Source organism: Octopus sinensis, linkage group LG2 (genome assembly GCF_006345805.1).
Source record: "Octopus sinensis linkage group LG2, ASM634580v1, whole genome shotgun sequence".
Taxonomy (NCBI): domain Eukaryota; kingdom Metazoa; phylum Mollusca; class Cephalopoda; order Octopoda; family Octopodidae; genus Octopus; species Octopus sinensis.
The window spans coordinates 155,131,244-155,156,990 of NC_042998.1; the positions used below are offsets into that span (position 1 = coordinate 155,131,244).

The 25,747-nt window shown below is 38.2% G+C and overlaps 1 protein-coding gene across 1 annotated transcript in view; it reads right to left on the reverse strand.

The window, feature by feature from the left end:
- Positions 1 to 25,747, reverse strand: part of LOC115226447 — a 577,012-nt gene that overhangs the window by 231,885 nt on the left and 319,380 nt on the right. The window contains exon 12 of the mRNA XM_036500752.1: positions 5,966 to 6,097. Within this exon, the coding sequence (XP_036356645.1) occupies positions 5,966 to 6,097 (132 nt within the window). The remainder of the gene's footprint in view (positions 1 to 5,965; positions 6,098 to 25,747) is intronic.

Here is a 25,747-nt window from a genome sequence, read left to right on the forward strand (position 1 = left end):
TTCCCTTCCCTTCCTTCCTTTGCACTCTCATGAACTCCCTGTCCAGTCCTGTACCATTCCATTTACATTCACCTCTTTGTACCTTGAGTGTATGCCTTGGCATTTTACCACCATCTCTCTGACTGAGGGAACCATGTATCTCTTCTACAGCAAGATACCTGCTTCTGTCCCTCTGTCACACAGCCAGCTCACTCCATACCACTCATTCCTCTCAAAGGATCTTTGTCTTGCAAGTCACTTGGTGACCTTGCAGTGATGGTGCCATGTAAAAAGGACTCAGAGCACCCAATGGATGGCATTGGGAAGGGCATCCAACCATAGAAACCATGCCTCAGAGAACTATTACTGATACCATGATCTAAGAGGGGTTGCTGTAGAAGTACTTAACCAGGAGTAAACCACAATATCTAGCATTTATCAACCAAAATAGAACAGTATTTCTTGTTGTGTTTAGGCTCTCATCATCATCTTCGTTTAAAGTTTGCTTTCCATGCTAGCATGGGTTGGATGATTTGACTGAGGTCTGGTGAACCAGATGGCTGCACCAGGCTCCAATCTGATCTGGCAGAGTTTCTATAGCTGGATGCCCTTCCTAATGCCAACCACTCCAAAAATGTGATGGGTGCTTTTATGTGCCACCAGCACGAGGAACAGTCAGGCAGTACTGGCAATGGCCATGCTCAAATGGTGTATTTTATGTGCCACCTGCACAGGAGCAAGTCCAGCGGCACTGGCAATGACCTCACTCAAATGTTTTTCACATGCCACCAGCACAAGTGCCAGTAAGGCAATGCTAGTAATGATCACGCTCGAATGGTGCTTTTTATGTGCCACCTGCACGGAAGTTGCTCTGGCAACAATCACACTCGGATGGTGCTCTTAGCGCTCCACTAGCACGGATGCCAGTCACTTGCCTCAACAGGTTTTCACAAGCTGAGTTTAGTGTCTAATGAAGGAAAGGTACGCATAAGTGGGCTGGTTACACCCCTAGCATAGGCTATGAGGTTATGGTCTCACTTGGCTTGCCAGGTCTTCTCAAGTACAGCATATTTTCAAAGGTCTTGGTCACTAGTCATTGCCTTGGTGAGGCCTAATGTTTGAAGGTCGTGCTTCACCACTTCATCCCAAGTCTTCCTGGGTCTACTCTTCCACAGGTTTCCTCAACCGCAAGGGTGTGGCACTTTTTCCCACAGCTATCCTCATTCATTCTCACCACATGGCCATACCAGCGCAGTTGTCTCTATTGCACACCACATCTAATGCTTCTTAGGACCAACTTTTCTCTCAAGGTACTTACACTCTGTCGAGTATGCACATTGACATTACACATTCATCAAAGCATACTAGTTTCAATCTTTGCAAGCTTACGCATGACCTCAGTAGTCGCGGCTTATGCTTCACTGCCATGTAGCATGGCTGTTCATACACATGTGTTATACAGTCTATCTTTTACTCTGAGCAAGAGGCCCTTTGTCACCAGCAGATGTAAGAGCTCTCTGAACTTTGCCCAGGTTATTCTTATTCTAGCAGCTACACTTTCAGTGCACCCTCTCCTGCTATTGACTTGGTCACCTAGCTATCAACTACTTCTAGTTTTTCTCCCTGGAATGTGGTGGAAGTTGTTCTCTGCACATTTTCACTGTTTATTGCTCCTGAGCATCTGCCACATACAAAAACTATCTTCCCAGTTAGCCTTCCTTTGATATTGCTGCACCTCTTATGTGTCCATAGCTTACACTGGGTACATCTTATAGAGTTTCTATAACTGAGGAGTTTGGAAGAGGCTTTATGGTAATGGCCTAGTTTTTATATAAAAATCAATAGAGGATTTAAAGAAAAAATTCTATAAATGGGAGCAAAACATAGTATTGAGAGGCATCCAAGTTAAATGAGCAAAGACTAACTATTACTAAGTAGGAGAGAAGAATAGACCCTGCTAACATGAGGGGAAAATGTGCAGAAAAAAGTAGGTAAGATTTCTATCAGGTACAATTTACAGCATGTATTGAGTACTTTTTTCAAGTCACCAGCACTATGGTGAAGTCACCTTGTGACTCACAAGACTAAATAGTCCACGTGACTGAAAAGGAGAATAAGAGAGAAATTGGTGACTCTAGGTGAGGTATTGAAAAATTTAAGTAGCACTGTCTTACAACAATCACTCTCTCTGCCTCTGTGTGTGTGTGTATGTGTGTGGTGTGTATATGTGTGTGTGTGTGTGTATGTGTGTGTGTGCATGTGTGTGTGTGCATGTCTTTGTGTGTGCTCCACCACTACTTGACAACTGGTGTTGGTGTGTATGTCCCTGTAACTTAACCGTTTGACAAAAAAGACTGATAGAATAAGTACCAGGCTTTACAAAAGAAAGAGTATTGAGGTCGATTCATTCAACTAAAAACTATTCAAGGTGGTGCCCTAGCATGGCTGCAATCTAATAACTGAAACAGTAAAAGATAAAAGATAATGATAACATTTTTTCCAAGGTAAGAATATGTAGTAATTCAAAGTTGTGGATCAGAGAAAAGAGAAAGTAGAGAATGCAGAAAGGGAAAAAACAAAAAAAAAACCCCCAAAAAAAACCAAACAGAATTACGAAAACAGGGAGGTTGGGGAACAGAGGATGATACTGACAGCAGAAAGGAAGTCAGGAGGGGAAGAAAAAAAAAGAAAGAAGATGAAGAAGGGAGAAAGGAAAATTAAAGAAAGGAAAGAAAAAACAAAGGAGAAAAAAGAGAGAGAAGGGGAAAAGAGAAAGTATGAGGGAGAGGGTTGGAAGTGCCAAAATTGATGGACCTGCATGGTAGGCCAACAGCAAGAAATTATAGGGAAGGAAGGACTCCTTTGTGATAGTGTTGACTCCTCTGTGGTAGCGTGCTCCAGTGCCACTTGTACAATAAGATGTAAAAGTCTCTGTTTTGGCATTTGTCTAAGTCTTAATCTGATCATGTAGCTGGTGGCTTCCTTCTTCAAATACCATGAGTTTGGATAGTGTAATGACATACTCCTGAATGAAGTAGTATGGATGTATATGCACTTCTTGAACGGATCCTCTATCAATCTAATATAACACTTTATGCTGGATGCATTGTTCAGTCCTCCTGGATATTACTTCTTCATCATAAGCAACAGCATATGTTGCAGTGACCACTGAGTGGGCAAATGATGGTATATTTACAAAAACAACCAGCCTCTGTACATGGAATTGGCTTCTGTAAAAGGATATGCTTTATGTTGATCATGCAAACAAAAGAAATATTAAGTGTGTATGTCAATTAAATAGCTTTCTATACCTATGTGTGGAAGGAAAATGTTTGTCAACTAACTTAAAGAAGGTCTATGTATGCTGGACAAAATATTTAGAGAGAAAGGGAGTGTTATTCTAAGAACTTTACAGTAGTAGTTTCTCTTTGGTATGACTGGTTTGAGTGAGTAAGCGATCTCGTTTTTGAATTTGTTTGTTGCTTGTATATTGTTGTAATAGGGAGTCACTCTATTAAATATTTCCTCATTAGAGAACACACCAGCGATCCTTCTGTTCACTTCTTTAACCAGGTTCTTGGATACAGAGGTTAGATGGTAAGATTCAGTGTTGATGTAGGTGAGTGTTTTGTTGGGCTTGTAATATGATTTGTAAGAACTAGTACCTAAATCTAGCATCACATCTAAGAAGTTAACCCTAGTTTGGTTGGTTGTTATTGTGATACTAAGTCCAAAGACTTCAAACATAACTATGTCAGTTAAAAATTATGTTCACAGACAGATACTTGAATTTAAAATCTAACAAACTTCCAGAATATAATATTCTGGAAAACAATCATTGTTAGTCTGATAAAATACCCAACTGCCATTGAACATAGCACGTTTACATTTATTAGAAACAAGTAATGCAATTATAGTAAATTAGTTTCTTTTACAATGTAAAGGTCTCAAACATTTTGTGTCTAATTAAAAGCAATCATAAACAGGTGTATCATTACTCAACTTTGAACAAAGAATTATAAATCATAAGCATTCAAACTGGCTGGAATAATTCATCATCATCATCATCATCATTTAGCGTCCGTTTTCCATGCTAGCATGGGTTGGACGGTTCTACTGGGGTCTGTGAAGCCAGAAGGCTTCATCAGGCCCAGTCAAATCTGGCAGTGTTTCTACGGCTGGATGCCCTTCCTAACGCCAACCACTCCGTGAGTGTAGTGGGTGCTTTTTACGTGCCACCCGCACTGGTGCCAGACAGAGCTGGCAAACGGCCACGAACGGATGGTGCTTTTTATGTGCCACCGGCACGAGGGCCAGGCGAGGCTGGCAACGGACACGAAACGGGGCGGTGCTGGCAACGGTCGCGAAACGGAAAGTTCTCTTACATGCCACCGGCACTGGTAACACATCTGCAATTTCCATTGATCGATTTCCATTGATCGATTTCGATTCTGATCCTCACTTGCCTCAATGGGTCTTCACAAGCAGAGTTTCGACATGCCACCGGCACTGGTAGCACATCCGCAATTTCCATTGATCGATTTCGATTCTGATCCTCACTTGCCTCAACACGTCTTCACAAGTAGAGTTTTGTGTCCCAAGAAGGGAAGGTATGCATACGTAGGCTGGCTCCATCCCATGTAGAAGGCCACGGGTTGTGGACTCACTTGTCCTGCCGGGTCTTCTCGCGCACAGCACACTTCCAGAGGTCTCGGTCTCTAGTCATTTCCTCAGTGAGACCTAAAGTTCGAAGGTCGTGCTTCACCACCTCGTCCCAGGTTTTCCTGGGTCTGCCTCTTCCACAGGTTCCCTCAACCGCTAGGGTGTGGCACTTTTTCACACAACTATCTTCATCCATTCTCGCCACATGACCATACCAGCGCAAACGTCTCTCTTGCACACCACAACTGATGCTTCTTAGGTCCAGCTTTTCTCTCAAGGTACTTACACTCTGCCGAGTGTGAGTACCGGCATTACACATCCATCGGAGCATACTGGCTTCATTTCTAGCGAGCTTACGCATATCCTCAGCAGTCACGGCCCATGTTTCACTGCCATGTAGCATGGCTGTTCGTACACACGCATCATACAGTCTGCCTTTCACTCTGTGCGAGAGGCCTTTTGTCACCAGCAGAGGTAAGAGCTCTCTGAACTTTGCCCAAGCTATTCTTACTCTAGCAGTTACACTTTCAGCACACCCACCCCCACTGCTGACTTGGTCACCTAGGTAACGGAAACTATCAACTATTTCTAGTTTTTCTCCCTGGAAAGTGACGGAAGTTGGTCTCAGAGCATTTTCAGTGTTTATTGTTCCTGAGCATCTGCCACATACAAAAACCATCTTCCTAGTTAGCCTTCCTTTGACATTGCTGCATCTCTTATGTGTCCATAGCTTACACTTGGTGCATCTTATAGAGTTTCTACCTACACCTTTTCTACAGATCGAGCAGGGCCATCTACCTGAAGGTGTTTGTGATTTGTCTACCTTCCTACTGATTACGACTTTGGTTTTAGCTAGATTGACTCTGAGGCCCTTCGATTCTAATCCTTGTTTCCACACCTGAAACTTCTCCTCCAGTTCTGATAGCGACTCAGCAATTAGAGCAAGGTCATCAGCATAGAGGAGCTCCCAAGGGCATCCTGTCTTGAATTCCTCCGTTATTGCCTGGAGGACTATGATAAATAGGAGGGGGCTGAGTACTGAGCCTTGGTGGACCCCTACCTCTACCCGGAATAATTATTAAATGAATTTTAAAATCTATGCATTATAAACATAATTCTAAGTACACAATAATTAAATCTCATAATGGCATAACTTAGCATTATTTGGCTGTTTTAGCATTATTTTACTTTATGTATAAAATGCAAAATTTATTTATTTCTTCAAAAAGTACAAATCTTACAAATTCTCATATTTCTGTCTATAAATATAAGGTTTCATTCATGCTTACAGAAGCAATTTTGCTGTGGAAATTTCAGCACTAACCTGTTGAACAGCTCCAAAAACTTCTGCTCGACCAGAAATTCGAGCAACAGCTTGTTCCAAGACATCAATGTAATGCTGGATATTTTTCACAGCATCTCGAATTTGTGGATCATTTGAAAGTTGCAACAAAGACTGAAATTTAATGAGAATTTTAATGTTTAAAATAAAAGTTATGCATCTTATGATAAAACAATTTTATGAAAACAAAATATTAATACTAGAATCAAATGTTGAACTGATATTCTTATTTTTCTTACCACAATACTGAATATATACAGGTTGGTGTACAAATAATGAATGAAGAAGCACTCAACATATATTGTGGAAGCAGTAACAGTTTGACTGTTACTTGAAGCTTCATACTCATAATGTATTTCTAACTCGTCAGATGTCTTGAGATTAGAGTGACAAAGAAGAAATAATACAGGTTAAATGTTAGGATAGTTGGGGGCCCCAGACTAGTCATGTGTCTAAGTTAACAGGGCAGTGACAATTGATATTCTTGTTGGTTGTTGTATGTGGAAGAATGGACAGCATAACAGCACACACAAGTTGACAGGTCAGCAAAAGCCAAGAGAAGTATATAGTTGCTGTTGCTGTTCTTAATGGTGATATTAATAATTTAGCAATTTCAGGTTACTTGTATCGTGTATAACTGTGTTTGTTGCTGATGTTAGCATTAGTAGGCAATGACAGCCAGTGCTAGCAGTTAACAGAAGGGAAGGAATCTAATAGCAAGTAAGAGCTATCTACACTTCATTTATATTAAGGTCAGATAGAGTTAGAGGGGTCTTTCTAAGATATTAGCAGCCAATTTTTTAATTTAATGAGCAGGAGCATCTCTTTAAGCATTAAAGCAAAAGACAATAATACATACCCACACAAATCTTAGAGCCCAACACAACTGTTGAAATCCCACAAACTGTCTATTGAAAAGATCCTGCCTACAAAAGGTTGTGGTCTATAGATCCACTTAATATCATCCCTATAGTATGCTGAGAAACTGCACAAGTCTAAAAGCCAATGATTTCACAAAGAGATTTACATAACATTTGCACTCTTCTATTTGCAGGGATAGGAAAAACTCCACCTGACCATTCTGCATCAATTGGATATTCTAGAACAAAAGAAACAACTTTTCTAACACCACATAGAGCATTCTTGACAGAGTTCCTTTTTCTCACCTGGAGTTCATAATTGCCAACTCTTCATTCATGAGATGTTGCATATATTGAAAGAGACTGAAGTTTCCATCAACAGGAAAACAAAACTCTTATTCTGCTACCATCATAGAAATGTCCTACTAACTTCAGACTGTTGGTCACTAATATTATCTTCACTTTATTCACATGTAATGGGTAGACAACACCTATTTCATCATAATGACTGCCGCTGCTGTCTATCATTGCCTACCGTTGCTAACACTCAACATCAAATATTGTTACATATCCTGGATACTGATAGGCTATAAGCCTTGTCTTTCTATCTGCTGTTACTGACCTTCTATGCATGGTATACCAGCTGGTACCAACAAGTTGTCCAGTGTGTCACCTGAAACAGTTAATGGAGGTCTCTTTAACCATTCTCACTTTTAAGCCATATTTTTTCTTCATCGATTTGATCTCAAGGTAATATGATCCATTCATCATCATCGTCATTTAATGCCCACCTTTTCAAGTTTGCATGCATTAGGCAGAATTTACTGAGACAGATTTTCTACAGCTGGATGCCCGTCATGTCTCCAACCATCACCTATATCCAGGTAATATTTCTAATGACCAGATACGTTTTCACAGAAGATTGGAATCAAAGAATATCACTTGTATGGTGATATTCATTTACAATCATCATGTGAAGTTAAAGTAAGGAGACAGTAACACACACACACACATACATTGGGCTTCTTTCAGTTTCTATTCACAAGGCTTTAAATGGACTGGAGATATAGTAGAAAACACTTTTCCAAAGTGCAACACAAGACCAAACCTAAGCTCATGTGGTTGGGAAGCAAACTTCTTAACACAAGCCATGCTTGTGGCCACAGATTTACCTCTACAAACATATTTCTGCAAAAAATGTACTAAATTGAGTTTAATAAATCTTCTAGAGGCCAAACTTAGTATGAAATCATTGTATAGAAAATGATGTTTATTCCCTCTTGCTGTTTTAACATGTGGGGAGCCACTAGGCAAACCAAGCAGATATTCTTGTACATGTTAATTTTTTTTTTTTGAGAAATATTGGTCAAATTCTGCCCAAAAAATTATATTGTGCAATGAGCATAATTTTGTAGACCATTAAAGTCTAATGTGATGGGTTTTTTTACCAATTTTGAATACAGTCAGGATAATTTGTGTTAGTGCTTACATATTCATTTTGGATTGTAAGTTACAGATGTTGTTAATACCGTTAATTTGTGTTTCTAATGCTTTAAGTAAGGAATTAGTTTTCACATTTTGTCTGTTTTTTAATCTAAGTCTACCTGCAATTCTGAGAAAGGTATGAGGTGGTTGTAGGATGTGCTAGTAACAATGGCTAAATTTCCCTTAAATCATACATTAAACCATTTGAAAAAATTTTTTTAATGTTTTTTCATACCAAAAAGGCTTCTCTCATCATTCTTAAGTGCATAGCACAAACAAAATTGGCCAAAATTGGACCAAAAGGGAAGGTAGAAAGGATCATAAATTCTCCAAAAATATTGAAAAACTTCATGTCAAAACAGAGAAAAATCCAACTTATGTGGGCATCCTGATTCTAAATTCTGTCATTTATAACCATTTTTTAGTAGTCCATTAAAATTTTATTAAAATGTTGTCATGTCCTAAAATCTCAGGATTTATTTAGTTCTATATTGACTATAAATGTGCCAAAATTCAAGTTTTATAGATACCCCCGACAACGATGCTACCTCTGATACCCCTTATTCTGCTTGTTCCCTAATTCCTGCCCCTCAAACTTCACAGCTCAGCATCGTCTATACCAACTCGTGCTCCTTATTTCCAAAGTTCAGCGAATTATTTACACTGGCCATGCGTAATTCCCCTGATGTGATAGCTATCACCGAGACTTGGCTGACTCAAGCAGTAAAGGACTCGGAAATCCACCTACAGGGCTAAGCCCTCTTCAGATGTGACAGAGAAAAAAGGCGAGGTGGAGGTGTTGCTGTGTATGTCAAATCTGATCTCAAACTGTCCAGCTGTATTCTACCCACTACTGCTCAACCTACAACAAAATTCGATGTCGTCTATTGCAAGGTGAGCCTATCCAGGTTTTGCCTGTCCGTGTTAGCTGTCTACAGACTGCCTCTTGCCGACCCCCAGGACCATGATCATTTACTCGAAGCGATAAGATTCGTTTCATCTTCTCATGAATGTTTGATATTAGGTGACTTCAATGCTCCCAAGATCGACTGGCCCGCATCAATTTGTACATCATCTTCCCGATTTAGCCAGGCCCTTCTTGACGTGGCTGAAGATTGTTTTCTATTGCAACATGTTGAATTTCTGACAAGGCATCGGTCTGGGCAGCAGTCATCTATGCTGGATCTGGTATTCTCCCGCTATCCAAGATCAGTGTCAGGCTTATCTGTGTGCGCCCCTCTTGCCAAGAGTGATCACGCGGTCCTGAAATTCGACATGCAAACAACTTTTTCTACGCCCACGACTACTTCACTGCCATGTAGAGTCTTCTCTGCAATCAATCTTGAAATTCTAACTGAGGCTTCTACGCTTCTGGACTGGCAATCCCTGATGACGATGTCCTCAGTTGACGAATTATGGTCGTCCCTCAAAGCATATGTAATCTGGTTGACTGACCAAGCAGTTCCCGTTGGGCTTCCCAAGAAGAAGAAACACAAGCCCTGGGTGATGAAGAAGGTCAAACGAGAACTTCAACTCAGAGATATTGCTTGGGCTGAATTCAAAAATCAAGATTCGACTGCAGCTTTTGAGGTGTACAAAACTCAACGAGACCGAGCCATGAAAATTGAAAAGGAAGAATGCTTCAGATATGAATACAGAATCACGGCAAACGCCAGTCGCAATCCAAAAAAGCTTCTTTGCCCATGTCTAATGAAATTCCCACTTGAACAACCAAATTGCAACGTTGGTAGACTCAACAGGCGTATCGATTGAGGACCCCTATCAGCAGAGTCAGTTATTTGCCGAGGCATTTTCGACAATTTTCAAACAAGATGGTGGTCGTGAACCCCCTCCATTTGATAGATCGGTACCTCCAATGCCTAGATTGGTCATCACTCATGACGAAGTCGAATGCGTTATTCAAGGCCTCGATGTCAACAAGGGTCACGGCCCTGACGGCATAGACCCACAGGCTATCAAAGCGTTGGCTCCGGTCATCTGCAAAACTTTAACACTTCTATTCAATATGTGATTGGCGATGGGTGTTGTACCTGCAGACTGAAGAATAGTGATAATCTGCCTGATTTTCAAGAAAGGGAGCTGCAAAGACCCACTTAACTACCGACTGGTTTCCCTTACTTCAATAATTAGCAAGATGTTCGAAATCATCCTCAAGAAAAGTATGTTGCTCCACCTCCAAAACACAACCTCTATCTCTGATTCCCAACACGGCTTTGTGCCGAAGAGATCATGCTTGACCAACTTTCTGGTAATGGAAGAATTGGTGACGCATATCCTGGATGATGGTGATGCTGTTGACATCGTTTTATTGAACTTTGCCAAAGCTTTTGACTCGGTTAACCACCGCCTATTACTTGTCAAGCTGCAAACATATCGTTTCCATCCAGATATTGTACGATGAGTTGGTTTCTTCCTCTCAGATCGCTCCTTCCAAGTCCAAGTTAATGGTTCACTGTCCGACGTCTCCAGTGAGAGCAGTGGCGTGCCTCAAGGTTCAGTGCTTGGGCCGTTATTGCTTTTAGTCTTCATCAATGACTTGCCTGACGACTTCATGCAACACACCCTTCTATTTGCTGACGATGTCAAACTGGTCGCTCCTTGCAGTGATATAGAAGATCTTCGTCGATGCCTCCACCAAGTTTGGAGATGGTCAAATGAATGGGACCTGTGTCTGAACGTGTCAAAGTGCTGTATCTGCCTGTTGGCTCCTCTCCTGCAACTCAACTTGATTTCGAGCCAGGTCGTCTGCTGCAGGAGAAGACTGACCAAGTAAAGGACCTGGGTATCTTGGTGGATTCTTCCTTTTTGCCTTCGGCCCAATGCGTCCATGCTGCCAACAAAACATGCGGAGTTCTGTTTTTGATTCGACGGTCATTCGGAATGCTCACAGCAGCCATATTCCTACCACTCTATGTCACGCTGGTGAGACCCTTATTGGAGTACAAGATTCAAGCCTCTTCTCCTTATCTCCTCAAACACATACATCATCTCGAAAGAGTCCAGAAGCTGGCTACCTGCATGGTTCTTGGTCTCAAGCATTTGTCTTATGAAGAAAGGCTGAAGACGCTCAACCTTTTTTCTCTTGAAAAACGCCGCTGCCACAGTGATCTCATTCTCACTCACAACATCATAAGTGGAAAGTGTAACCTCTCGAAAGAGCTGTTCTTCACTCCTGCTCCAGAGCGTGGGCTGTGGGGTCACTCTGAGAAGCTCTATCTATGATGATTTCATCTCAATCAAAAGAGAGGGGGCTTTCTCTGTCCGGGTTGTGGATCCGTGGAATAAACTGCCGGACGAGATAGTGAAGGTGCCCATGACCACTCGGTTCAAAGTCTCTCTTGACCAGAAATGGCCTGAACTCTTTGTATGACCATCCTCCCTGTACATAACTTCATGTCCCCCTATATGGCCTTGCTTCTGCTTTTTGAGCCAATAAAAATTAAATTTAAAAAAAAAATTAAATTAAATATTTAAAATATTGCCAAAAAAAGTTTTCTTTCCAAGAACCTGAGAAAAAGGAGGCAACTGCTATATCATCGTCACTATTAATTTCTGTAATTTGAATATAATTATTACTCCAGTTTCAAAGACATGACATCACAAATATAGCTACTTATTCAGTTAGGTGAATTAGGCAAAATTTTGATCAATTTTGATCAATTTGTAGGTCAGTCAAATTGTCATATTTCCTAAAATATTCATCCAAATTTCACAACTGAAGTATCACAATGTTTCTTTTTGGATGCTCTCCAAGAAAAAGTACAATAAAAATTATATTTGAATATTTACAAAAATTCATAGTGATACCTTGTAAAAGGCACTTAAGATACCATATAATGAGAGTGAACCCATTATCTCATGACTGTGATGAAACTTCTTAAGCATTTGGCCATGCTTGCATTCAAACACACATCATCATCATCACTGTTTAACATCAGCCTTCCATGCTAGTATTGTTTGGATGGTTTAACAGGATCTGATGTTCCAGAAGACTACATTGAGCTCTAGTGTCTGCTTTGGCATGGTTTCTATGATTGGATGCCCTTCCTAATGCCAATCACTTCATAGAGCATACTGGGTTCTATTTTTGTGGTATCAGCATTGGTGAGGCCACCAAGTAACACATAAGACAAAACCCCTTTGATTGAGTGGTGGTTTGGTATTGCAGGAAGTGGTTTTATGACAGGTGTTAAGAGACAGACTTACAGTAGAGGAGTTACGTGACTTTCCCAGATAGAAAGAGAAAAAATATGGTGATGATGAATTGTCAGGGCATAAATTCAAGGTACAAGAAAGTAAACAGAAGAGAAAATAGGGATAGAAGATCATAAAGGATAGGTAAATTCATAAAAGTAGGAGATTGACAGATGGTTAGAGATGAGGATAAAGATGAATTCTGTAAAAGGTTAATATAGGAGGGTGAATGGTGAATTTCAGTTTGATGGGAAAAGAAAGAAACGGTAGGAGTGTGTTTGGGAGGAGGAGATGATAAGTAGCAGTACATAAAGGAATTGGCTAGAGGGCACTATAGACAGATGAGAAATAACAGTATGATGCAAAGTGTGGTGGATGAGAGAAGTATGCACAGTGACAGAGGTATGAAGAGGCAGAAACTGTAGCATTGCTGTTTGTACACAAGTATCATACAATCTGCTTTTCACTCTAACAGAGAGGCCTTTTCCTACCAACTTCAGTCAGTTTTTATACTAGTAATTATATTTTCAAAACATTCTCCTCTATTGCTAATTAGGTCACTTAGATAAGAGAAAATATCTACTATCTCTAAGGATCTTCCAGGGCATTCACGAAAAATCTATTTCCTATATCTTCTTAGTGTTCATTGCTCCTATGTATCTGCCAAAAGCAAAGTCTACCTTCTTTGTTAATCTGCCTATAATTTCAATGCATCTTTTATATGATCATAGTTTGCATTGGGTAATCTATATGGAATTTCTACCTACATATCAAACAAGGCTATTTTTTTTAAGGGATTAGCATCTTTTCTGTTTTCCTACTTACTGGAATTTTGGTCTGTGTTAAATTAATTTTAAGGTCTATGATTTCAGTGGAACTCCTTTGCTAATTCTACAATGAATGCAGCATAGAAGAGCTTCCACAGGCAACCAGTCTCAAAATCTTCTGTTATGGCCTGAAGGATTATGATGAATAGTGGGTCACTGAGACCCAAACCCTGGTGAAGCTCTACCTGCACACTAAATTTGTTATTGTATTCATTGCTATCTCTCATTCACTGACAGCAGATCAGGGAGTAAGAGACACAGTTGAAGGCATCAAGCATATTCGGACTGATATCAGCATTGCAGTTTTACTTATCAGTGCTTAGCACTGCCCTCCATAATTTACTTACAGTGAGTCACTTTATAGTGCTACCACATTTTCTATATATTTCCTTCTCAACTCTTTGTGTTTCTTCTCTCGTTCAGTTTTTAGTTCATTATGGTATGTGGTTTGTGCCTGATGACTGTGCTGAGATGTTACATATATTTTAATTTATCATTTTGGCATGTTCTCAGCACAAGAAACTAATAGTAGCACTTAAAAACATATTCTGCTTATTAAATAATACAGGTGTGGCTGTATGGTAAGTAGCTTGCTTACCAACCACATGGTTCCGGGTTCAGTTCTACTGCATGGCACATTGGGCAAGTGTCTTCTACTATAGCCTCAGGTCGATCAAAGCCTTGTGAGTGGATCTGGTAGACGGAAACTTAAAGAAGCCCATCATATATATATATATATATATATATATATGAAGCTAGCATGATCCACTGGATGTGTAATGTCAGTGTGCACACACAACAGAGTGTAAGTGCCCTGAGAGAAATGTTGAACATAAGAAGATGTGGTGTGCAAGAGAGATGTTTGCACTGGTATGGTCATGTATGATGGATGGATGAGGAGAGATGTGTAAAGAAGTGCCACTTCCTAACAGTTGAAGGAATCCAGGAGAGGGGTAGACCCAGGAAGACATGGGATGAGGTGGTCAAGCATGACCTTTGAACGTTGGGCCTCACAGAGACAATGACGAAAGACCAAGACCTCTGGAGATATGCTGTGACTGTGAAGACCCAACAAATAAAGTGAGTTCATGAGTGCATCCTATACCAGCTTCACATAACCAGCCCCAGTCCATTCAAAGTACCTTGGATTGCAGGACAGTCTGCTATGCTTGAGGGGACCTATTGAGTCAAGTACATCAACATCAAAATAAAAATTAAATGGAAATTGTAGCTGTGATACCCATGCTGGTGGCACGTAAAAAGCACCCACTACACTCACGGATATATATATATATATATATATATATATATATATATATATACATGTATGTATATATATATATATGTATATATATAGATACATATATATATATATATATATAATATATATATATATATATATATATATATATACATACATATATGTGTATATATGTGTGAGTGTATGTTTGTGTGTCTGTGTTTGTCCCTCCACCATTACTTGAAAACCAATGCTGGTGTGTTTACGTCCTTGTAACTTAGCAGTTCGGCAAAGAGACCGATAGAATAAGTACTAGGCTTACAAAGAATAAGTTCTGGGGTCGATTTGTTCAACTAAAGGCGGTGCTCCAGCATGGCCACAGTCAAATGACTGAAACAAATAAAAGAATAAAAGAATATATATAGATATACTAGCAGAATTGCCCCGCGTTGCTCGGGGTTGAATTGCTTGAAAGTACTGTTAATGATTGCACTGAATTATGATGATTATTCAGGCAAATATTGATATAAGTTTACGGCAAATGAATGTATTTGTAAGTATACAGAAAGCCGTGTAAAGGGGCTCCTACACCCTCGTAGAATGGTGTAAGAATTGAATGCGAGGTTGCCTTGAAAAGAGCCATGTTATTGTTCTCATAATTGTAAGAATTTGATAGTCGTGGAAGGCGATGTAAAACGTTCGCAGGTGAATAGGGTCACTTCGTTTTCCACGAACGGCAGCGGATGTGCTGTTACAAAACTTCATGCTGTGTTAAAAGAGACTGGATGCCCTATGTAGGCAAGAGGGGAATGAAGCATGGGTAAGTAAATATGGGTAATTTATAAAATATAGAACAATAGCATCTGCTCACCATATGTCAGACCGGCAAGACTGTAGTGGTGCTGAATAGATGAATCACAACAGAGTGGTGGAGATGTTTTCATTGATGGGCGTTATGATTAAATTTGTCGTTGTATAAAATGATCTGTTGCTTAGTTTCCAAAGTGTATGTTGCGATCGTGTTGTCACTTATGTAAACTTTAACAGTGAGAGTGTAGATTGTAGGGGGTAGATTTGTCATATACGTTGGATATAGAAGATGAGGCTGGTGGTTTGATGATGAATGGATAGAAATAGAGGTGAGCGAAGGACAGGTGTTGGTTAAGTGTGAACTAATGTCATGAAACGCCTAAAAATGTAAATGCCATCATAAAAGAGAGTCGTATGTAAGTGAAATACTAACGTATTCGAAAATGATGAAACGTAGTAATCCTATAAAACCTCCTTGTACACAATGTTTTTTGTTTTTCATTGTGGAACGAATGCGAAAGCATCACTGTTGCTGCCGACACGCGAGCAGCCAACATAGAGCTGACCATGAGAGAAACATGGCTCTCCCAAATGTATTCCCGCCACAGACAGTGTTTGACCCTGCGCTTTGTTAATTGACATTGCGAAACATAGCCTTACTGGGAACTGGGACCTCCGAAATATGAAAGGTAGGTCTGCTGCTGATGGGAAAAGATGCATCCTAGGTATGAGCACAATGTTGCCTCGACCGCACCCTGTGATAATGGTGGCCTCAATCAGATTGGGAGATAAGGACTTAACGATCAAACGTGTGCCATTGCATTGTTTTGGGGGAACCAAATTTCTAATGAGCATTATAGGGGCACCAACTTTAAGTTTGAGAATGTGTGGTGGTAGTCCGGGGGGCTCAAAGGAATTGAGTACCTCTATTGGATAATTGATGACGTCCTCTGGGTCAGGAGTTGTATATATACATAGACATCCCCATTAATAAGAGAAAGTAGCAGAATGTGTGATGTTGAATAAGAGTGGTAGAAAGAGGACTGATTTGTATTAAAAACGAACATGGTAACAGGCAGAGAAAATCTGCCTTTTATCATAAGAGATACATATATTTGTGTGTGTGTGTGTGTGTGTGTGTGTGTGTGTGTGTGTGTGTGTGTGTGTGTGTGTGTGTGTGTGTGTATCCATATATATATATAACAGAAAAGTCTAATTCTTCTATTGAATGTAACCGGGCAATGCCGGGTATAAATACATGAAAGTACATGAAGTTTGTTTAAAAAAAAGGGGATCATGTATATACCTCCTGGCTGTTGAGATTATAACACCTCGTTGTAAACAAGGTTCCTTGTTTTTCCTTGTGGAGCATATACAAAAAGGTTTCTTTTGGTTCCTACTCTTGATCAGGCAACATACAGTTGCCTATGCGAGAAGCAGGGCTCTTCCAAGAGAAGACCAGCTACAGAGAGGGTTCGACCCTGAGATTTGTTAAATGTATATATATGTATGTATGCCTGTATATATGTACAAAATCCACTGAGAAGGCTTTTGTTGGTCTGAAGCTACAGCAGAAGACACATGCCAAGTCACCACACAGTGGGACTGAACCCAGGACCATGCGTTTGGAACGTAGTTTGTTACCACACAGCCACACCTGCCCCTATGTATGTGTGTGTGTGTGTGTGTGCGTATGTGTGTATGGGTAGATATATTATGCATGTATATATGTGTATATATATGTGTACATATTACATGTACATCTATATATATACATCTACACATAAAATACAAAATACAAAGTTATATCTTGCTATCGCTAGTGATAACAATACTCAAAATATTTAACAGACTGGAATTGTAGGCCCGTCTCTTGCAATTTCGATCAATTGGATCTTGTCCTCCCTCTTGTATAGAAGTGTACGGCTGCAGCGAAATTCATTTTTGGACTTTCTTCTATCGAAGGCATTTAAACAAAAATGCTTCCGTAAAGACGGTGAAAATATTGTCAATTTCCCCAAACAGGGACACAATTCAATTTTTAAACAATAACCAAAGCCCCTTCTCCAAAAGGGGGAAGGTTACGGTTTACAATTATTTAACAAATGCAACACAACAACGTTTCCCTGACGAGGAACCAACAAACGTGATTACACAGTAATAATAATAACAACAAACCTTTTTAATTTATCCCCATTTATGTGAAACCACTTATTCAAGTTCAAGTTATTGATGCAATTTTATACGAATTGCTAATACACACACACATAATAAGGGTGAAAAATTGAATATTAATTTGATTAATATGAATTGAAAACCAGTGATATAGCATATAAGACCATAGCGGATCTTCCTCTAGCAAAAAGGATGACCAGTATTAATGGCTCATCCCTGTTATATAAATACTTTCACTTTAATTGTTGCACACTTGCAAAGAGAAAGTAAGAGAAAGTGTGGTGGTAATGGAAGGAGTGAAGCACTTGAAATGAGAGAGGGAAATCGTAAAATATTGAGTTTTCTTGAATTTTTGCTTAATTGGGGGTGAAATTGAAAAAACTTTACATGCCATGACCCAATGGAATCTACTTCGAAAAATCATAAGTAAATTCCAATTGAAGAAATTCTATATTGTACTATTGTATAAAAAACAAACTATTTGGGAGGCAGAGAAAATCTGCCTTTTATCATAAGAGATATATATATATACATATATACATATATACATATATATATATATATATATATATATATGGATGGAAGCACTCCGTCGGTTACGACGACGAGGTTTCCTGTTGATCCGAATCAACGGAACAGCCTGCTCGTGAAATTAACGTGTAAGTGGCTGAGCACTCCACAGACACGCGTACCCTTAACGTAGTTCTCGAGGATATTCAGCGTGACACAGAGAGTGACAAGGCCGGCCCTTTGAAATACAGGTACAACAGAAACAGGAAGTAAGAGTGAGAGAAAGTTGTGGTGAAAGATTACAGCAGGGATCACTACCATCCCCTGCCGGAGCCTCGTGGAGCTTTAGGTGTTTTCGCTCAATAAACACTCACAACGCCCGGTCTGGGAATCGAAACCGCAATCCTATAACCGCGAGTCTGCTGCCCTAACCACTGGGCCATTGCGCCTCCACATATATATATATATACATATATATACATATATATATATATATATATATATATATATATATATACATATATATATATATACATATATATATATATATATTATATATATATATATATATATATATATATATATATATATATATATATACAGTTGAAATTTGTAGAAAAACAAAAGACAAAGACAGATGTATGAACAACATTCCCGGTCTGGGAATCGAAACCGCAATCCTATAACCGCGAGTCCGCTGCCCTAACCACTGGGCCATTGCGCCTCCACATATATATATATATATATACATATATACATATATATATATATATATATATATATATATATATATATATATATATATATATACAGTTGAAATTTGTAGAAAAACAAAAGACAAGACAGATGTATGAACAACAAGCAAGTGTATTAGTTTGATGGTCAGAAAAATAAAAAAAAGTCTTTTACGTTTCAAGCCTATGCTCTTCAACAAAAAGTAATAAGAGAACATAAACAGAGAGAGAATAAAAAAAACTTGTAGATTTAGTGGTCAGGCAAATCTGAGATTGATGAAAGAGTTCCGGAGCCCCCAACACCAGCTGAAATAGATTTTATCTCACTTGATTAGAAAGTGGCCTTGAATGTTTTGATTTCAGTGAATTTTTTGGGAATTCTTAAGGAAAAAAATCAATGCAAAGTTGTGAACAAAGTGTGCAACAAAGCAAACAACACTTGACAAATTTTTCATTCAAGGACATTGATTATAATGTTTTTATTTGTGTATTTGTATATGCATGTATTTTGATAAATATACGTTTAATCACTTGGCAAATTTTGTTCCTTCAGTTAATAAATCCCTTATTTAATAAATCCAAAATAGGTGGTCCCAAGATGGATTATAAAGCAGGGTCAACTGTATATATGATGGTCTTCTTTCAATTTCCATCTACCAAATCTGCTCAGGGCTCTGGTTGGCCCAAGGATATAGCAGAAGACACTTGCCTACAGTACCATGCAGTGGGACTAAACCTGAAACCATGTGGCTGAGAAGCTAACTTCTTACTACACAGCCAAACAATTTCTTAATGTCAATCCTGGAAATTTTGTCTTTTGTGGTTAGCACTTTTGAATTGGTATGGAAAATCTATTTCTAAATTCTAGTATAAAGAAATTCATTCAGTAATTTTGGTTTGGTTACACTAAAAGATAAACCAGAAATAAAATAACATTTTACTTACATTGGAATTTATATATAAATTATCTAAAAATAGCACAACACCCAAGAAAGTAACAAAGTAGTCAAGTACTTGTCATGAATGCCATTCAAATGTCAGTATTAATTAAAAAAAAGAAAAATCTAAAGTGAACTATATAATTCATCATTATCTCAAGTATAATATTATACTTTAAAACCAGTTACTTCAAGCTTAAAATCAGAACAGGATGTTTCTGGATATTGCTGATAAGCAAACTATGTACAAAGCTACAAGTGTTTTCAGCATAATGTATATGTATACAAATTGTGAATAGTTAATATTTTTACTTACACATTAACATTTTATATATTCAAAGAAAGAAACTGTAACCAGTTAGTGATAATTTGACGAGGAAAAGAGAACATTTAGAACATTTAAAACAGGAGAATTCTTAAAACAACTGAATAAAAATGGTAATGACCAGCAGATATCTTTAAAAATATAAATTTGCCAGATGATCTTGCAGCATAGTATTGAAATTCAGTGAATGTAGAGTATGCATGTATGTGTATTGGCACAAGCATGGTTCCCATGATTGGATGCCTTTCCTAACACCAACTACTTCACAGAGTATATTGAGTATATTGGGTACACCAGCATTAGTGAGGTTGCCAAGTAATTTTCAAGACTAAGAAATAGAAGAAGCTCCCTCTCTCAATTGAGTGGGGTTTAGTAGAGGGAGAGGTGGTTTTATGCCAGGAGTTGAGACATTAAAGTATGATAGAGGGATAAACACAGATGTCTGATTACAGAAGAGATCTATGGCTACATCATATTATGTATGAGTGGGTGAGAGTAAGTGAAAATGTTGAAGATGAAGCATCAGACCATATTCTCAAAGTACAAGGTGAAAATATGACAGAATATGAATTGAGGAGAAGGTGTGAGTGGATAATTTCATAGGAGTGTGAAAGGAGAGTGACAAGTGGTTAGAGTTGGAGATATAGACTAATGTAGAGATTGATGTACAAGCATGGTGATGTGGTCAGTAGTAAATATCAGTATGGAGGAGAAGGTAAAAGAAATAGCTTGGAAAGAAGGAGATGATAAGTGGCAGTGCAGGACGGGTAGAGAGTAACAATATAAAATATCTGTAAATAGATCAGAAAATAGGGAAATCTGGAGAGAGTTCAGAAAACAGGGAGATGGTGTGCAGGTGAGAGAGTGGAAGATGTCCAGGGACAGAGATGGAGGGTAGCAACAACAAGTGTGAGAGTGATAGCAGATACATGAGGGTGTTAAAGAGGAGGTGTGTCAGTCCTAATGTGTAACTGCAGAGGAGAGTAAGAGATACCCGAAGACACATAAAAGGATGATCTTGAGAATGAGGGATGGATTTTAAAGGAAGTTTAACTCCAGGGAGACAGGGAGGTAACAAGTAGTGAAAAGAGGAAAAAATATGTGAGGATTTTCGTCATATAACAGCAGCTGATTAATGGCATTGTTAGAAACATGATGGAAAGATGGGTATTAGGAAAATGACAGGTGAAGAAAGCGTGTTTTTTTAATATTCTTTTATTTTTCAAAAGTAAGATAAACAAAGTTCTTTTTTAATCAAAAATATACTCTCCTTCATAGTCTACAATGCTCTTCCATTTAGCTGGTAGACTTGCAAGGCACCTCTTCCAAAATTCATTTGTCTGTGATGAAAAATACTCCTCTGGTACTATTCTGACCTCATCTACATCTAAATGATTTTGAAGATTGTAGAATAAATGATAGTCAGATAGAGCAATGTCTGGTGAATATGGTGGGTGGGGCATAGTTTCCCATTCAGACTGCTCCAGTCTTTGGAATGTCATCCTTGCTGTATATGGCTGAGCATTATCCTGATGGAAGAACATCTTTCGTCTTGAAAGCAAAGATGGTAATTTTTCTTCTAGTGCTGACTTATGCTGCTCAAGCTGCTTGCAGTAGATCTTCGTTATTATTTGGTTTAGGTTTAAAAGTTCAAAGTGGATTAAACCTTTCATATCCCACCAAATAGCTAACAATACTTTACATGGGTAAAGACGATCTTTAGCCTGGGGTGCTATTGTTTCTCCTTTCCCTATCCACTACCTTTGGCACTTGACATTTTTATAGAGAACCCATTTCTTGTCACCAGTCACTATTCGGTTAAAAAAAGGTTCATTCGTGAGATGTGACAGCAAAGAAGAGTACACATTCACTCTCTGCACGCGATTAGACTTGGAAAGTTTGTGAGGAACCCACTGACTCCATTTGCTGACTTCTCTGATGGCATACAGGTGTCGATGAATGGTTGAATGACCAAATGCAAGCTTCTCTACTAGTTTCTCAACAGTTATGATGAGATTTTGTTCAACCAGGGTTTGAAGGATGTCCTTGTCGAGCTCTATAGGTCTTCCAGGATGAAATATGCTGAATATGCTCCTTTGTCACTTCTATTATAGCTTTGAATACAATAACTGTTAAAACTGAACTGTACTCTTCAAAACTTACACTAAGAATAAGGACAAAGTAAAATTACTACTTGCTTTTATAGCAAGTTGATGCAGGTAGTTTATCCTGTCACGCTCTGACTTTTAGTTCATGCAATTAAAAAAACTGCATTATTTATGGGATGACCCAATACTTTCAGGATTTCACTTTCACCAAAGCAGACAAGTCTTCTCAGTCACATCACTGTGTCTGAGAAGTCATTTCAATCCTTTGGCACTTTAATTGTAAGGTTCACTATCTTGAGATCAGCTTTCACTATCTTGTCTCATGCTTCCCTGGATCTTCCTCTTCCACAAGTTCTATCCATTTTAAGCAATCAGCATATCTTTATACAGCTGTCATCACGTGTCCAAACCTGTGCAGTCTTCTCTATTCCACACTACATCTGATTATTCTTATGTTCAATTTTTCTCTCAACACATTTGCATTTTGCTGCATGTACACACTGGTATTGCCCAGTCACTAGAGCATACTAGTTTCATTACTTTCTAGTCTTCACTTGTTCTCTGCAATTCTATGCGCATGCATGATGAATGTTCCACAATGGCATCTAGAACTAGCCGTCACTACAATTCACTCCACCTCTTGTGTGTGAATACTTGTGTCTCTCTTTCTCTAGGCATCACACTATCTCTCTTTCTCACTCTCAATCTCTACCTATCTGCTTGCCTAGCTATTTTAAAGAGATTTTATATGTATAGAGTTGAATTGTTGGTGTAATCATGAAGTTCTGGTGATCTGATGAGCTAATTTTCTTTATTTTCATTGATTTGCGAATATATAATTGTATTGTATAATGCATAGCATGCATATTAATGCAAGCATATAAACATAATTTTATTCCACACTGAAATTACAACCTGAATATGATTGCAAAATGGCCATAATCCTAAATTGTCAAGTGGTTAAATAAATACATTCATCTCTCATACCTCCTGACTTTTTATGGTGTGTGTGTATATATATATATATATATATATAATATATATATATATATATATATATATATATATATATATATATATACACATATAGGTCTGGTTAAGGAGGTCTCGCCCTGGTACGTGATGTCTGTCTCTCTATTTTTTCCCCTGACAAAGGAGTAATTATTGTGATGCACCCTCGTGCATTAAATACAGTGATGTACCCCTGAAATGGCCATAGGGAATGTAAATATGGTTTCTTCTTTTTTGCTTGGACAATGGCTTTTAACTATAGGTTTCCCTTATCTGAAAAGTAATTTTTAATGAAAAAAATTTCTAAACGATGAACTTTTATCTTACCTTATATATTATATATTACTTATTTATATGCTTCCTATATATATGCATTTTTATATATTTTTTATATATCTATATATTTATATATTACTTTATATTTTTACGTATTTATTATTCTAGGTGTTGTAATGTTTTTAAAAAAATCTATATTTCTTAATCGCTAAAGTATTAACTTTTAACTGTGATGAACTGTATTCACACATTTTTCTTGCATTTTCTTTTATGCTTGTACTGATGAGTTATGTTTCATCTTCCGTGATGTTATACATGTATATTCTATGTGAAAGAAAAAGCATTATGTGATTAAATGTTCGAGATATGAAATGTTACGTGGATGACCTTGTATTTGTTTGTTCTGCAACCATAGTTTAATATATATATACATATATATATATACATATCCTTCAATATGTTTCACAGGCTCCTAGCACGTCAAATTTGATATTCCTTTTCTCCTCAATTAAATGGGACACTCTAGTTTTCTTTGCCAAAGACCTGGAGTTGTAGTTACATATACTGGTATGGCAGAGGCAAGAAGATTTTACATCAGGAACAAGCAATGCAGGAAATAATCTACTTTGGTGAGATCAAGAAAGCATTGATATAAGTTAGGACAGAAAATATCATGTCACTAGTTCCTCTTTGTGCTCTCAAACCACATTGTGCTTTTGGAAAAATGTCACTTGCCACTGTGGAAATCAATCTGTTCAGTAGAACTCTTGCAAGCCATACACATATATGCATGCCCCCTTTTACCTTTCATTTGTTTCAGTTTTGGATAATGGCCACGCTAGAGCATTGCTTTGAAGAATTTAGTTGAACATATTTTTTTTAATTTGGCACTTATTCTATCAGACACTTTCGTCAAACCACTAAGTTATGGAAGCATAAACAAGTGAACACTGGCAGTCTAGTGGTAGTAGGAGACAAATGCTACCCAAAGACATGCACACAGTGGAGATACATCTGAAAATTCATGGACAACTGTAGAGCTTATATAAATATTAATACAGAAAATGTTGTGAGTAACACATTTTATTGCATAAATTTTTTATTACATCAACACTTTACCAAAAGATTACTGATGGAATATTATTAAATATTATGTGAAATAATACATCATATCACTATTATTTTAGCAATACTTGAAAGTGTCAACTTTTCAGGTATATGGATAAACTAGTTTGCTGAACAAACCCATTATTTCACACAAGATGTACCTCTTGTCATAACCATTTCATTAACATATCAATCTTAAAACAAAAAAACAAACCCATCATAAACCACAAATTTACATTAATGGGTAGTTCAGCAAACCTGTTTATACATATACCTGAAGAGTTGACATTTTCCAGTATTGCTAAAACAATATTGACATGATATATTATTTCACATATTATAGAATAATATACCATGGCCTGGCAGTGCTATTGAGAAGCGCTACCCATTCAGGATAAGCTCTACAAGCATGGCTTGAGAAACACGGGGCCAACCTGTCTGAGATGCAGTCAGAGCAACGAAACCGTCCTGCATGCACTCATACAGTGTCCAACTATTTCCGACCTGTGGGCCTATGTTGAACAACTGCTATCGTGTGTGGGACGAGTTGGTTTATCAACCAAGTCTATCGTGAATATTGTCGTGCCTCCTTCCTTGAAACAGGAAGGAAGAGCCATTTTCATCACACTTATGGCTGTGGCGAAAGAATGTGTATGGGGGACATGTCTAGAGACAAACACTTTCCTCTCTGGTGAATCTCTCATCAACTTCTTTAAGTATCACTTGAAGAGGAAGGTGAGAATTGAGAGGGAAGTTTTGTCTAGTGAATGTTTCAAAAAAAGATGGGTGAATGTAGCAAGGATGGCACGTATGAATGATGGAGTCACCTTGAGCATAATCCTATGAACCAAAAAAAAAAAAAACGAAACGAAAAAAGAGAGCCACTTAATGTAATGTTTTCTTTTGCATGACACTATTGCCCAAGGTTCCTGTGGTCTTTTCTGTAGGCTTTTGTATCCACAGTCAAACCTAATCTATTTTCCCTTTCTACATTGACATTTCTGTGATACACGAACCCCATTGATCATCCCCATTTTCTTTCTTTTTCTCACAATCCCTTTCGATTGGAATTTGACCCACATTTTTTTTCCTTCTCTTCTTCCCAAAAAGAAAAGTTCTACATTTTATTTTGTCCCTTCCGTG